At 48.1% G+C, this 13,631-nt stretch overlaps 1 protein-coding gene across 8 annotated transcripts in view; it reads right to left on the bottom strand.

Annotated features, from left to right (window-relative positions):
• AASDHPPT (aminoadipate-semialdehyde dehydrogenase-phosphopantetheinyl transferase) overlaps positions 1 to 13,631 on the bottom strand; it is a 301,142-nt gene that overhangs the window by 98,470 nt on the left and 189,041 nt on the right. Inside the window, exon 6 of one of the 8 annotated variants that reach the window (XM_085621479.1) lies at positions 1,735 to 3,777. The exons of 6 other annotated variants lie outside the window; for them this stretch is intronic. In XM_085621479.1, coding sequence (XP_085477605.1) covers positions 3,607 to 3,777 — 171 coding nt within the window. In that variant the 3' untranslated portion in view covers positions 1,735 to 3,606. Of the gene's footprint in view, positions 1 to 1,734; positions 3,778 to 13,631 lie in introns of those variants that run through there. One more of the 8 variants, XM_085621480.1, reaches the window with a different exon arrangement.

Here is a 13,631-nt window from a genome sequence, read left to right as displayed (position 1 = left end):
GTATCGGGGGGAATCACTACAAGGGTGGGCAGAGCCCCCATCAGAAGGAGGGGCTACCAAGAATCTATGAAAAAGAGTTAATAAACAGAGATATAATAATGGTTGTCCCACCATCTCATACTTTAGAAGTACACTTTAAGATGGGCTGGAGAAAATATTGGGCCTCTTTATCACTACATCTGAATTACCAAAGGATTGTGAGTGATCACTGATGGAATGAGGATTAACCCTTAAAATCCTTATTTTTACACTGATTTCTTCATGCCATTCTCACATTATGAGCTGTTTTCCAGGGACCAATTCTTCCAGGTGTGATAAAGAGAATTTGTTACAAGGAACAGCCTCAGTGATTTTGCGTGAGCTCAGAGCACATACCAAATCACTGCAGTACTTGTAATACTGATGTGGTCAGAAACTCCTGGTTCCACCCAAATGTGCATTAAGAGGTACTCAGAATGAGGTTACAACTTTGTGCTTGTTCACTACTGTCTCTGTTACTTTCCCTTCTGCCCTTTACTTGGAACAACCCTGATCCCAGACACAACTCGATACTTACAACTGAAACATTTCTAACCTGCTGGCAGATTCAACAAACTCAAGCATACAAAAAGGTGATTAATGGAATGCTTGGATTAATCTCAGCCACTGGTAAGTACACAGGCAGCATCTCAGTCCATTGTTATTTTGCACAGCATGCCATCTCATTTTGGACCCAGCCATATCCAAATCAGTCTTGATCATGCTCCAGTGGAAATGGATCCTTCCTAAATCGGAACACAAGAACCCTAGGGCTGGTTTTGATCTAATGAGGGCTCATCATCCAGGTATAGCTTGTTTCCAATGACACAGTGTGCACTAGACCCAGGTCTAGGCATACTCATCCCAATTAAGGCAACACACTAAAGAAAACAAAAAAGTGATGGGCAGTATGCTGTAATAAATCTCAGCCATGGTAATTACTCGGGCTGCATCCTAATTCATCGCTATTTTGCACACCACACCACTTCAGTTTGGACCCAGCCATATGCTAATCAGTCTTGACCCTGCCCCAATGGGAACAGTCAGATCAAACTGCCCGGCTAGGTCCTCCCTGAACCGGACTACAAGCAACCCAGGACCGGTTTCACCCAAGTTAGGGCTCATCAGTCAGGTATAGCTTGGTTCCAATGACACAGTGTGCACTGGACTTTACTGCGGCATATTAAAAAAGGCAGTAATTCTCATATGCTGGTGTACAGATCACAGGTTCTACAACTGATGATGTACCCAATCTGAAGAAATCTAATGGATTCAGTTTCTACCTATTCATTTTCATGCAGTATGGCTGCGGAAAAGTAGCTGAAGTTTAATTTTTTTTTATTTCAAATGTGTCATATTAACCATAACAAGACAATAAAAAATATTAATTTCAATGTGTAAGTATCTTGGCAATGAAGGCTTCTAACGCACTGGTTTCTATGGATTCAGATTCTACATCATGCATTGCTGTCATCCAGAAACAAGAACAGAGAGGATGGAACAGCCTGCCAATAGCTCTTTCTAATTCTGCCATAAAGTTACCCTCAAACAGCAAGACGCTTGTGTCTGCATTTTAATGGTGCTGACCAGCTGCTCGAGACATTGTTGGCAATTAAAATGAATTGGATTGCATCATTGTAAGCTAAAATAAGCACAGCTTGCAGCTAAAAGTATCTATATTCAAAACACCGATAGATTGAGACATTAAACGACGCACCGTATTTACACACTTTAATTGTGAACACTTGTATACAGGGCACTTATTCGTAAAGTAGCAAGCCATCGCTTTAGTTTTGAGCATATTTTAATCTTTCACGTGAATGATTCCATTTATAGTTCATATACGAGTTAATGCATACCTAAAAAAGACAATTTGAAGAAAAAACAGAGAGAACAACAATTGCGGGAAAACAAATGGAAATAATGAGGATTGCGGCATGCACGTGGTCAGGAATAAGTTCTGAAACCTGGACAGCATTCCAGATAAAGGATTACTCTCCAAATATGATGTTATAGGTAAGCATGCGGCACAGCGGCGCGGCTAGCAGAGCTGCAGTGACACCAGAGCTCAGCGCTGTGGAGGGCCCTCTGCACCCCACTCATGGATTTACCAAAACCTCTTATTGTTTTATCCTCCCTCCTTTCGAGGTCTCTTGGGAATCTTCAGCGAACCCTTATTTCACTGGTGTAACCCTCTCCTTGGAGCTCTTGGCAGGAGGGACTGGCCAACATGTTCTTTTCCCTCCTCTTTCCACACCACTGCTCCTCCATCTTCTCACTACCCTTGCCCTCTTTCCACACCACTGCTCCTCCATCTTCTCACTGCCCTTGCCCTCTTTCCACACCACTTCTCCTCCATCTTCTCACTGCCCTTGCCCTCTTTCCACACCACTGCTCCTCCATCTTCTCACTGCCCTTGCCTCCTTTTTGCTCTGCACATTCAGCTCACCTCCTCTCTCTGCTTTCCCATCTCTTCCAATGTGCCCCGTGGACCAGCGGTGTTATCATTGGGATCCCCATCACACAACTCGCCCCCTCATGAATCCTTCCCAGCCTACTCACTGCCTATACTCGCTCCCATACCATTTCTTCGAATTTGCTGTCCTGATGCTTTACCTCTTTGTTTCTAATCCCCAATATCCAACACTTTTCATTCCTCCCACCTGTCACTCATTACCCAACCTCTCTCTTCCATTCACTTCACTTCCCCCTTTGGATCTGTCTGTTAAATTCCCTTCGAGATGATGCAATTGCTTAAAAAATCAGATCATACCGTAAGGGCCAGTTTATAATTTGAATGACAGTGAGACGCTATAGTTTTCCAAAATCGATTAAATTAGTTTCATCTCTTAGCAACACTCGTCATAAGATCGAATTCTCATTAACAGAGACAAACATGGAGTACGCGATAATCTTGGGAGCACCTATGTACCTGTGTGTGTAGGGAGTCAAGTCGACTGTACATTGCATCTGAAACATCACATATCGCTGCAAAAAACATCCTGATTATCCACACAGAGTCCAAAGATCTCAGCAAACATGAAACTGTCCTCCCAAGGGACACAGCTGAAGCCAAGACGTTGCTCGTATTTTTCATCACACTTTTTTACTTTAAAAATGCAGTCATTATTTATACAGCATTACATGAATGACAGCGCCACAAAGCTGTCCACGGATTGGAGGCGCTGAAACAGCCCACCCTGGTTAATGAGGCATTCGTAACATGTTGTTATTTATATGGCTTTGTTTGATCCGTAAATTCCCTCGTAGACCACGCATGGTTTTGTTAAAGAGGTTCTGGCTTCAAAGTCGCTAAGACGGCAAATGCCCGCTGCCCTGCCTTGTGATCTTAGACAGAGCACGTTTGCTGGGCCTCATTCGCCGACCTGTTAACGTCCAATGCTTGAGGCATCCCTTTCAGTGGCACTGGCTCCAAGTGCATGAATTGAGTCCCTCACTCTTCTGCCAAGACACTGAACCGAAACGAGAAACGCACCCTTAGTGGTTTTTAGCTTTGTGTGGGTAACATTGCACAGGTGAGCAAAATCTTACAGAGTGCACGCTGTACTGCAGGAAAAAATCCAGCGTTCATGTTGAATGTTTTCCTTGACGAGATGGAGTCTCCTGTTTGGAAACGAAGCTGTCCCAGTAAGCTGGATCTTCGGGGAGCAGAGGGACAGCAGAGGCCACCAGCTCCTCAAACGTAAGAAAAGTAAACTGTGTGGGTCGCATTTGCTCGGCAGCGCCTCCAGATATCTGCTAAAAACACACACGTTATAATAATTTACTTGGTTTTGCACAATAATTTGTATACTATTTTTGATTTATCATTAGAACATATTGCTGGAAACCACTGAGCATCCTTTTCTTTTGGAAGACTGCACACTTCATCCAATAACACGCATAACACATGTGCACAAATACTACTTGTAAAGCATACAAAAGCACTGCAGCAATAGCCATGGGGCCCAAACATTTCGGAAACAAAGTGTGCAGGTCAGAGGCTAATTTACCGGCTGCACCTCACAAACTCTGCATGCAAGGTCGTCTATAGGTCTACACGAAATAAGATACTTTTATTTGATTTGTTAAAATCATAAAAGGGTGGAACGTACCACCATGAAATAAACCACATCATACAGGGTGAAATGTGCCACCATGAGGAAAGCAACAATACATAAATGTACGTAAAAATTAATAAGAACAATAAGACAATATTAAAAAAGGAGGAATGGCCCTCACGTAGTACCTATGAACAGCTATTATAGCAAAATACTTTGACTATACTACTTATTAGGTATAATGTGAACATTGGTGTGCTCTCTTTTCGCTAAAAGTGCTTGCGCTTTTGCTCTTTTTATCTTTTTCACAAGATAAGTTTGGAATGTTCAGAGAGATAGAAAAGAGAAATGAGAATGCAGCACATGTGGGTCTTATACTTTACCAGACAAAAGTACTTGCTGTAAAAGGAACAAGCATTAGCATAGCAAATAGGTCTCGCCTTTGGGACCTTATAAGTGTTTAGCTATGCAACAGTTGCATAACTAAATACTTATAAGGTCCCAAAAGCGAGACCTATTGGCTATGCAAAGCGGCCATGCGGCCACGAAAGTGATCGCGATCAAACATCAAAGCGGCAGCGAAAGTGAAAGTAAATCGCGGTAAAGCTGTGCGCGCGCCCGCGCACATGCACTGTAGCTCTAGGCTGGCCTGGTAGCACTTTTTGGAGCCATCTCAATAAGTCTCGCCAGACCAGCGCATGCGCTGGGTCAGGCGAGACCTAAAAAGGAAAAGGGAGGAAGGGAGAGTGCAAAAAGCATCAAGAAAGGTCTATGTCCAGCTACTATATGTCCATCTATCCCAGATTCTATTTCGCTGCATCCTTCTTTTCAAGTTCTTGAGCTGCAAATTTGATTGTTTTGCAGGAAAGTTGGACCGAAGACCCGCTGAGACAATACATCACAGCTGCTCTGCAGGTCCTGACTTGTGTTTCTCTTAAGATTGGCCTCAAGAGGATCTTCCTTAAATTGTGTAAAGCCTGGCAGATGCATAATATGTGTAATAATAACTCTTCTCCATTACCACAGAGACCGCAGTCCAGAGATGGCCGAAATATGATTCTGACAAAAAAAAATCACCTCTAGTCACTTACAAAGTTAACTGAAGTCAGCAGGGGCCGCAGAGCTTGGTCCTAAATTCTGCTCATCCCTTTTACAAGTGTTAACTCGACATAAACCACGGTGGGCATGCAACATCCCATGGTCTCTTAGGGTTCCACCTGCACTACTGCAGAAGGCTACAGGAACTTTGCAGCCCCCTCAAGGGCACTGAAACCTATACAGAGGCCCATTTCCCTCCTTTGTCTCCTATATAAACAACTCACTACCCCACACAACCCCGGCATAATTTTCTGAATCCGGTTGCCATAAGTTTCTTTTTTTTATTTACCGTTGTTATTGTAATTTTGCACACCCCTGCTATCTCTCCGGCGTTCTGTTTCAGCGGTCTGACAGCCAGTCACACCTCCTCTCCTCCACCTCAAGATCTTCCTACCCCCTTATCACTCTTTATACTTGCTTACATACCCACCCTTCTTCCAGAGACCCATCTGCTTCTTCAGCCAACCTCTGCACTGTGCTGCAACTCCGCAAACTCTCATTCAAAGCTATCCCCAAAGTTATCCTCGTGAAATGTCAAATCCACATGCTGCAATACTGTTGTCAACAACAAGAATTCTGACTGCTACCACCCTCCATAAACAGGCAGATACACACAGACACACACACACACACTTCATCACTCTCACTAAAAGCTATAAACAGATGCCCGACACTCGCACATGCAGTGGCCCTTTGCACAAAGAAAATCACTTTCACGAACAAACCTCTTCAATACGTGTCTTTCAAGCCACCTTCTGATAATGGCAAAAATCCTGTTTCCCGATCAACTTTTACAAAATAAACATGCTCTGGTTAGTCCCCCCATGGCTCTTGAGCAGGCCAACCTCTCCTCCTTTGATTCAAGCCTGCTCTCCCTACCAAGTGTTTAGATCTTACAGTTCTTCATCGTCCAAGTGTAAGGATACCAACCCTCTCCGCCTTCACGGGTAAGACCTTGGACTTCATTCTGGTCTTATCAGGAATACACTGCAATAAAACTACCCTGTGAAAATCGGTTTCTGTCACTTGTGATTATGCCTTAGGGGAATTTTACCAGCCCGTTCTGTTTTTTAAGTCGGAAAGGGGAATATCGTTTAGATGTGTCTGTACCTCATCAGATTTCGGCACATTTTCTGCATCACCAAAATCATTTTCTGGGTAAATTTCCCCAGGATATACCGACAGGCATTTGGGCAAGGAAAAACAGGGGGATAAATTATCTCGCATCCTGAAATGTGCATTTGGATGCAAACACTTGTTTTTCGCTCAGGTCTGAATTTAACGCTGGACATTCTTTTCTTCAAAAACTGCAAACAACTACATATTTATACGCACCGATCTACTTTAGCCTAAATTCCTCCTCAGCTCCTTAGTCCAACACAGTCCACTCTCAACCATCGTCCCCACTTCTCTGCTAACTTCACTGCCATACTCTGCATCGTAAAACCACCGTATGAGAGGCACAACACATTGCTCCGTCCACAATACATCTCTCTCTCTCTTTGACTGAACTTAACACCTTTGAGAGGCGTTTCAACCAGTCACTGTACAAGGGCTTCTATTCACCTGGCTTAAACTATGCGCTAGTCCACTAATAATGAACCCACGTACGCCGTCCCCAGCCATTTCCCCCCATACTTTGTCATGCTTGGCAGGGCAGCCTCGCACCTCATACACTGGCTCATCCTGCTATGCGCACCAATTTACCCCAAGTCTCCATTGGTGGCTTGGAAGCCTTTCATTGAGCAGTGATATTCCGCTTAGCCATTACCAGTACAGTTCCCAGGAGAGCTCGGTCTGCGCGTGTCCCTCCTGCACACTCAAGCAGGGCCGGCTTTAGCGCTGGTGGCGCCCTGTGCGACAATGTTTGTTGCCGCCCCCCTCACAATGACCCCTCCCACCACGGATTCTCTCACTAGCTCCCTTTAACAGTGATCAAGTCTCCATAACCACACTCTCTCAGATGCATTGAATTAGTTATATAGCGCCACTCATACCAGTGTAGGGTGTCCGAGCACTTTGCATCACACACACATTACACAGAGACAATCAATCATACGTGTGTAAATCAGTGTATAGGAAATGTTACATAAGCCAAAGGTCTAAAAGTTTACTAGGCACAACTCATCCACACTGGTAGGCAGTATAGTTTAAGAGTCGAAAAAGAAACAGCAGAGTTGGGAGTTTTCTTTAATAATAAAAATCGATTTCTAGCCAAATGAACTCTTTATGCAACGTTAATCAATGTTCTAATGTATACTTTGCAGTGTGTATGCAGTTCTATGATGAAAGTTAATAGCTCACTGTTGAATATTAGGACTTTAAGTTCTAAATTGCAAGTAAGAAAAGGATGTCTCTTTTAAAAGCGGTAACCTGCTGATCTATTTACATTATACGCACTCTGTAATCTACTTGGTACACGTTCTTTGCAGCAGGCATATTAACCCTCTGCACTACCTTTACATAAATCAAAACCTCAACTATACAAAACACTGATCTCTCTCCAGGAAGATAATTAATCATACGAGCTATCTTGACATTTTTGGGAGGCCTGGTAATTGCCGGGGAAAAGAAACACTGCAGCAGGTGCTCCAAAAACATAATAAACTTGTAAACACGGCGCCCCCTGTAAGCCAGCACCCGGTGCGGTGGCACCGGTCGCACCGCCCTAGAGCCGGCCCTGCACTCAAGTACTCCCAACAGGATCAATAACGGGGAGAGCTCTATCTCCAGGTTCAAAACATCAGACAATTAAACAATCACAGATTCACAATACCGTGACAAACTAGGGCAGGACCATGTCATATGAATGAAATCAGCTGGGGTGTAGGAACATCGTAAGCACGCAGGACTGGCGAGAAGCCCAGCTACATGGAGACAGCAAGAGTCTTGGGGGCCATCAGTGCATCCCACCAATCCACATCTTCTATAGGTCCGAGCCACCCTTCCAAGCTGGCTCTAAGGGCCAACAGTGTGTCTGGGGCATTGATGATCAGTGTGCGATATATCTGGGATGACCCCATCCCCCTTTGCCCAAAGCCCCCATCATGATCTTAACCTCTACTGGATTGAATTCTAGGAACGGGGCATCAGGGGGGGACATGGACTATCCGTGTGTGACACAGTTACAAATATTTATGGAACTGTGTTCGAGACAGTGAGTAAGCACGCTGAAGATCTTGAAAGGAGGACGTATGGCTGCCCTCCCACATGTCTCCTAGAAGTGTAATGCTACCTCTCTTAGCCATGTGCCACTTCATGAGGGGGGGGTATGGTGGGTGAGTTTGGACCACCATCCCATATATCTATGGGCTGCCTTCGACCCATTAAATACCAGCCGGGTCACCTCTGGAAGTGTGTTGAGAATTATGTCTCTGTATAGAATTGACAGAATTCGGGGGAAACCTAATGTATTGAGTTCTATTCTGTAGGCTGGGTCAGACCACCCGTCACTGAGCCAGTCTTTCATAATCAGGAGGTGCCTTGCCAGGTAATTCAAATACAGGTTAGTCATGCCCAGGTCGCCATTATAGGAGGCACGTGGGCAGGTCCTGAACGCCAAACGTGGTCTGCAATTATGCCATAGGAAGCCAATCGCCACGGAACCCATCTCTCGAAAACAATCTTAAAACCTTTAGGTGAAGACAAAGGGCACCTTAAAAAGATAAAGGGCTTCTTAAAGCTAACATTTTAGTAACATCTTAAGATAAACAATTGCAAACATATTAATAAATTGCATATAACCACAAACAGTTGGGTTAACAGATTCTATACCAAGTAAGGGGGGGGTCACCTTACTCTTTAACTTTAAACTTACCAGGAAACAGTAAACAAATGGGGACTGCAATACCCATGAACTAGGCAAGTAAAGATCAATAGAAAATGCATCTGACCATTGTACATCATCTTCCTATATCGATTTATAGCTTAATAACATAATTCCACCTTTTTGCCGCTCCACAAAAAAAAGTCCTGCGTACTGCAGCTTTTAACATGACACCTCCACACAATCTGCCTATGGCTGAAATCAACAGTCAGTTTGTCATTGAGTCTGTGTGGGGTAAAGAGCAACAGCGTAGGTCTTAGACCTGATCTCTATGCAGGTTCACATGACAATTCAGTAGCAAATGACATCTGCAGGCAGTTAAAAACAAATATATACCAAGTTACAGAAAAAAATATACTTTTCATTGTACTCTGGTTGTTATATCACAACCCTGTGTGTGATTACCATATGTTTTCAATAGTAAAGTCCATGGGTCTGCTCAATGGCCTAGAGCTGAACCATACCAATTAGAACGAATTCACATTAAACATTACTTATTTGAATTTTTCGTTGCAGGCAGGTTGGACCAAACCCAGGATCTTGCTGACCTGTGTGAGCTTTTCACTTGTTTCACCAATAAAATCTATAGGTGAATCAGAATACGGGGGGTCTATCATGCGTTTTACATAAGGCGCAACTGCCTTAGAAGCTTCTAGGTAGTAGAGGAAAATAACTGAACGGTGATGAACAGAAGGGCACTTCTGGGGGAATGACCACATTTAACCTGTTTCTTAACGTTGAATTGAGTTTGCACACTGGTGAGGTCAAACAGATGGTACATCAGCGCAGTGAGGTAATCACTTATTGTAGGATCTTTATGCACCCTGTAGGTCACAGACAGGGAGAGCCATTGAAACCTTTAAATGGTTAAATCATGAAATTGAGTAATAGTGTAACCTGTTTTTACAGCACTATGAAATAGTCAATCTGCAGTAGTGAGAACTAGGTAGTAGGTGGAATCTGTGTCATTAGGGTATGCCATAATTGATATGGGGGAAAACTGTGGCAATGACAGCCATAATATAAAACTAGAATGGTGTTAATTTCCTAATACGTTTTTTAAGTTTTGAGCTTAATGAGGCAGGACATATTCAATGCATCAAACGCAAAGGTCTAGTGAGCAGACTGTCAGGAGGTCGAGAACACTGACCACTAGGTTTGATGAAAAAGTTCAGAGTTAGGCCACATATCATTTCAGCGGTCCGATTCCTCCCTCAAAAATGACGCCTTCTGAAATCTCAGCATTGGCCTACAACCACTTCATCTGCACCCACGATCACAGAAACAAAAAGAGGAATGTTATAGCCAAGCTAAATACCCACAACCCCCCTCTAGCATTTAATGAAATGTGTGTTGCTTACTATTCCTAAAATCTAAAGCACACAGGATGATGCAAGACAACACTGAAGAAATAGAAGTCATCCAGAGAGCAGGAGACACCAATGTGGTTGCTCTGGGAGAAGAACATATGTATTTGTGGGCTTGGTTATGTAAACAGGGTCAAAGGCACTTGTTCAAGTATTGGCCAGGGTCTTCATGCTAGAGACTGGAGCCGCTCAGATAGGACGTAAGTTCTATTTTTTATGTTAGGCCTCTAGGTGACGGCAATAGCAAGTAGGTCCTGTTAGGGCTCGATCCACCCTCCAACTCTTAGCGTCCCCTTCAGACCGCACATCAGAATTCCATTACATCATTTACCCACAGCATTTCAGACACCAACTAAGACAGGGAATGGAGAGACACAGGGTATTACAGCAGTCCATGGAGAACAATGTGAAGAACTAATGATAAAGGTGGGCCTCATACATTGTATTATCAATAATGACAAATGCGGCAACAGATTTACAAAATCAGAACACCAGCAGCACCCATCATCTGCCACAACCCTCGGTCAGATACCAGGGCAAACAGGAGTGATCTCCACCTGGAATGCTAGAAACCAAACAATCCAACTTAGTTCAATAGCACTTCTAAGGTACCACGTCACCTGAAATGGGCATCTGCCCACCATAACAAATATATTTTCTTTATTAGGCCTATTTCAGAGGGGGGCGTGGCTTGGCGCGCGAACAAGATGGCCGCAAGCTAGAGGAGCTCCGGCGTATCGGTGCCTGCATCCTGTCAAATATCCTGTCAGGGACCCCCATAGCGGCCGACAATGGTGGCGGAGACGGCCCGCTCACCCCCCACTGCAGCGGTCTGCTGAGCGGAGCGCGGCGTTGCTGGGCGGCGGCTCGGGATCAAGTGTGAAGGGAGACCGGCGGCTGGTGAGGGGCGCTGGAGCCCTGCTGCCGGCCGCACACGCTACTGTGCGCCGCGGCTTGCCACGTGACCCCTAGGCCGTGACCGTCGGAGCGCTGGATGAGGCGGCCTGGTGACAAGGCGGAGCTTGGGCCTCGGGAGCACTCTGAGGGCATATCGGAGGTCCGTGCTGGGAGCACACGCAGAGGAGCGGCGCCGTTCGGCAGGTCAGTGGCCGGAGGTGCGGACGCAGGAAGCGACTGATTCCCGCATGAGGGGCCTCTTGCCTGGCCGCCGCTTGGACAGGACGCGTCCTGAGCCTTAGCGGCGGTGGGCCCTGTGATCTGGGACCCGGCGGGGCCCGGCAGCTCGGAGAAGGAGGCGGAGGGGGCGCGCCCCCCTGCAGCGGCGATCGCGGGGCTGCCCCGGAGCAGAGACAGCGGACGGAGGAGGCGGCACGACCCCGGTGGGACCTGCAGATTGGGAGCCTCGGCCCTTGAGGGGGTGGAAGGTGAGGGGTCACGACGCCCGACGCCTGGCGCACTGCGAGACACCCGCTGACGGTGGGCATTATCTGGCTCCCAACGTTGTGGAACCTGGCCTGTGACGGCGACCGCTGAGCCGGGACGGGAGGCCGCCTGGAGTGCGGTGGGGCCCTGACACAGCGGCTGGTTCTGAAGAGGAGGGGCCTGCTGCGGCTGGACCGGGCCCATCTACTGGCGGACTGGACTGCGGGCGGATGCCCACTGCACAACAGTTGGTTATGGGCCGGCTGCGCAATGCCCAGAAAGACGGCCGGGCCCCGGTGACAGGACTGGGCCCTGCCGCGGCGCCTGGAGACCCCGAGGCGGCCCCGCCCACTGCTCTACTAGCCGCCAAGCTGGACTCGGTACTCGCGGATGTGGAGCGGATCGGCTCCTCGCTTGTACAGACTAGGTCGTCGCTGGAAGCCCGCATCGACAAGGTCACGGTCGACTTCACGCTGCTCCACGCGGACCACCGCAAGTTGGCAGACAAGGTAGAGCAGCAGGAGCAAACCCTCCAGGAGGTGCGCCCAGTTGTGTCTACTCATACAGCCGCCCTCCAGGATCTCATTGACCGCGTCCATGCCTTGGAGGACCGCGCGGATGATGCAGAAGGGCGCTCTCGGCGCAACAACGTGCGCGTGGTGGGCCTGCCGGAGGGCGAGGAGGGGAGACAGCCGGAACAATATGTGGAAGTGTGGCTACGCAACCTGATCGGATCGGAGAAACTCTCCCCACACTTCGTGGTGGAACGTGCCCACAGGGTCCCTACACAGAGGCCCGCCCCGGGGTCCCGACCGCGGCCCTTCCTCTTCAAACTCCTCAATTATCGGGACAGGGACGTGGTGCTCCGCAAGACCCGAGGGATGGGCGACATCACTGTTGGCGGTGGACAGGTGCATTTCTTCCCGGACTACACTGCCCTGGTGCAGAGGCGCCGCAGCAACTTCCTGGCGGTGAAGCGTCGCCTGCGAGAACTAGGAATGTCATATGCTCTTCTGTTCCCCTCCCGCCTACGGGTGGCCACCACGGATGGTGTCCGCTTCTTCGACACGCCATCTGAGGTCTGGGATTGGCTGGAGGACACGGGGCGCAGTGATGGCCGGCGGCCGCGGAGTCAGGAGGCTGCCACACCGCGCGGCAGGAGATCTCGCCAAAGGCAGGGAAGGAGGCGGCGGCACGCTGAGGGACGGGGGCTGGGGGTGGCCCCCAGCCCGGAGAAGAGCAGACTGGAGCGCCAGGATGCGCTGGCGGCGGTGGCCACTCTCGGGTCGCCGGACGGCGGGAGTGGAGACGCTGCCCAAGAGCGGGGTGAAGTACTGTCCAGCGGCTCATCCTCCCCATCAACTGTGATCTCTGACGACCAGCTGTTGCCGCTGGTCACTCCGCAGACGTCGGACCAAGTGATGTGAGATGAACGAAACTTTGAGAGATCTGGGGTCGCGGCTGGGAGTGCTCCTTGGGTATGGGTCCTGCAGCCCTCAGATGAACACTTTGTGGCTCCTGACCGCGCAGAGGGCGGAGACATGAGCTGCGGATGGGAGCACGCCTGCTGCTGGCATACTGGGGACTGCTGGGCCAGGTGAGCTGCGGTGATGGCTGGACTTCCGCCCCCTGCGATAGGGCGGCTGCCCGAGCTAGGGTTCATCTGCCTTTGCGGGTGGCGTGGTGGTGGGGGGGGGGATCCCACACTCCCCGGGCCGGCGCTGCGCTCTGATTCTGGGGGTCCCTTCACGTCACACATACACAGGCATCCCTGCAGATGAGCACCCGCGCGGACTGAATCTCACTTGCCTGCCCCCTAGCCACAATTGGGCTTAGCTCTACTTAGCGAGCATTGTTACATGGTTTGGACGACCACCC

Source organism: Triturus cristatus, chromosome 8 (assembly GCF_964204655.1).
Source record: "Triturus cristatus chromosome 8, aTriCri1.1, whole genome shotgun sequence".
NCBI lineage: Eukaryota > Metazoa > Chordata > Amphibia > Caudata > Salamandridae > Triturus > Triturus cristatus.
Note: the sequence above shows the minus strand (reverse complement) of the source record. Positions and strands in the feature narration are given on the sequence as shown.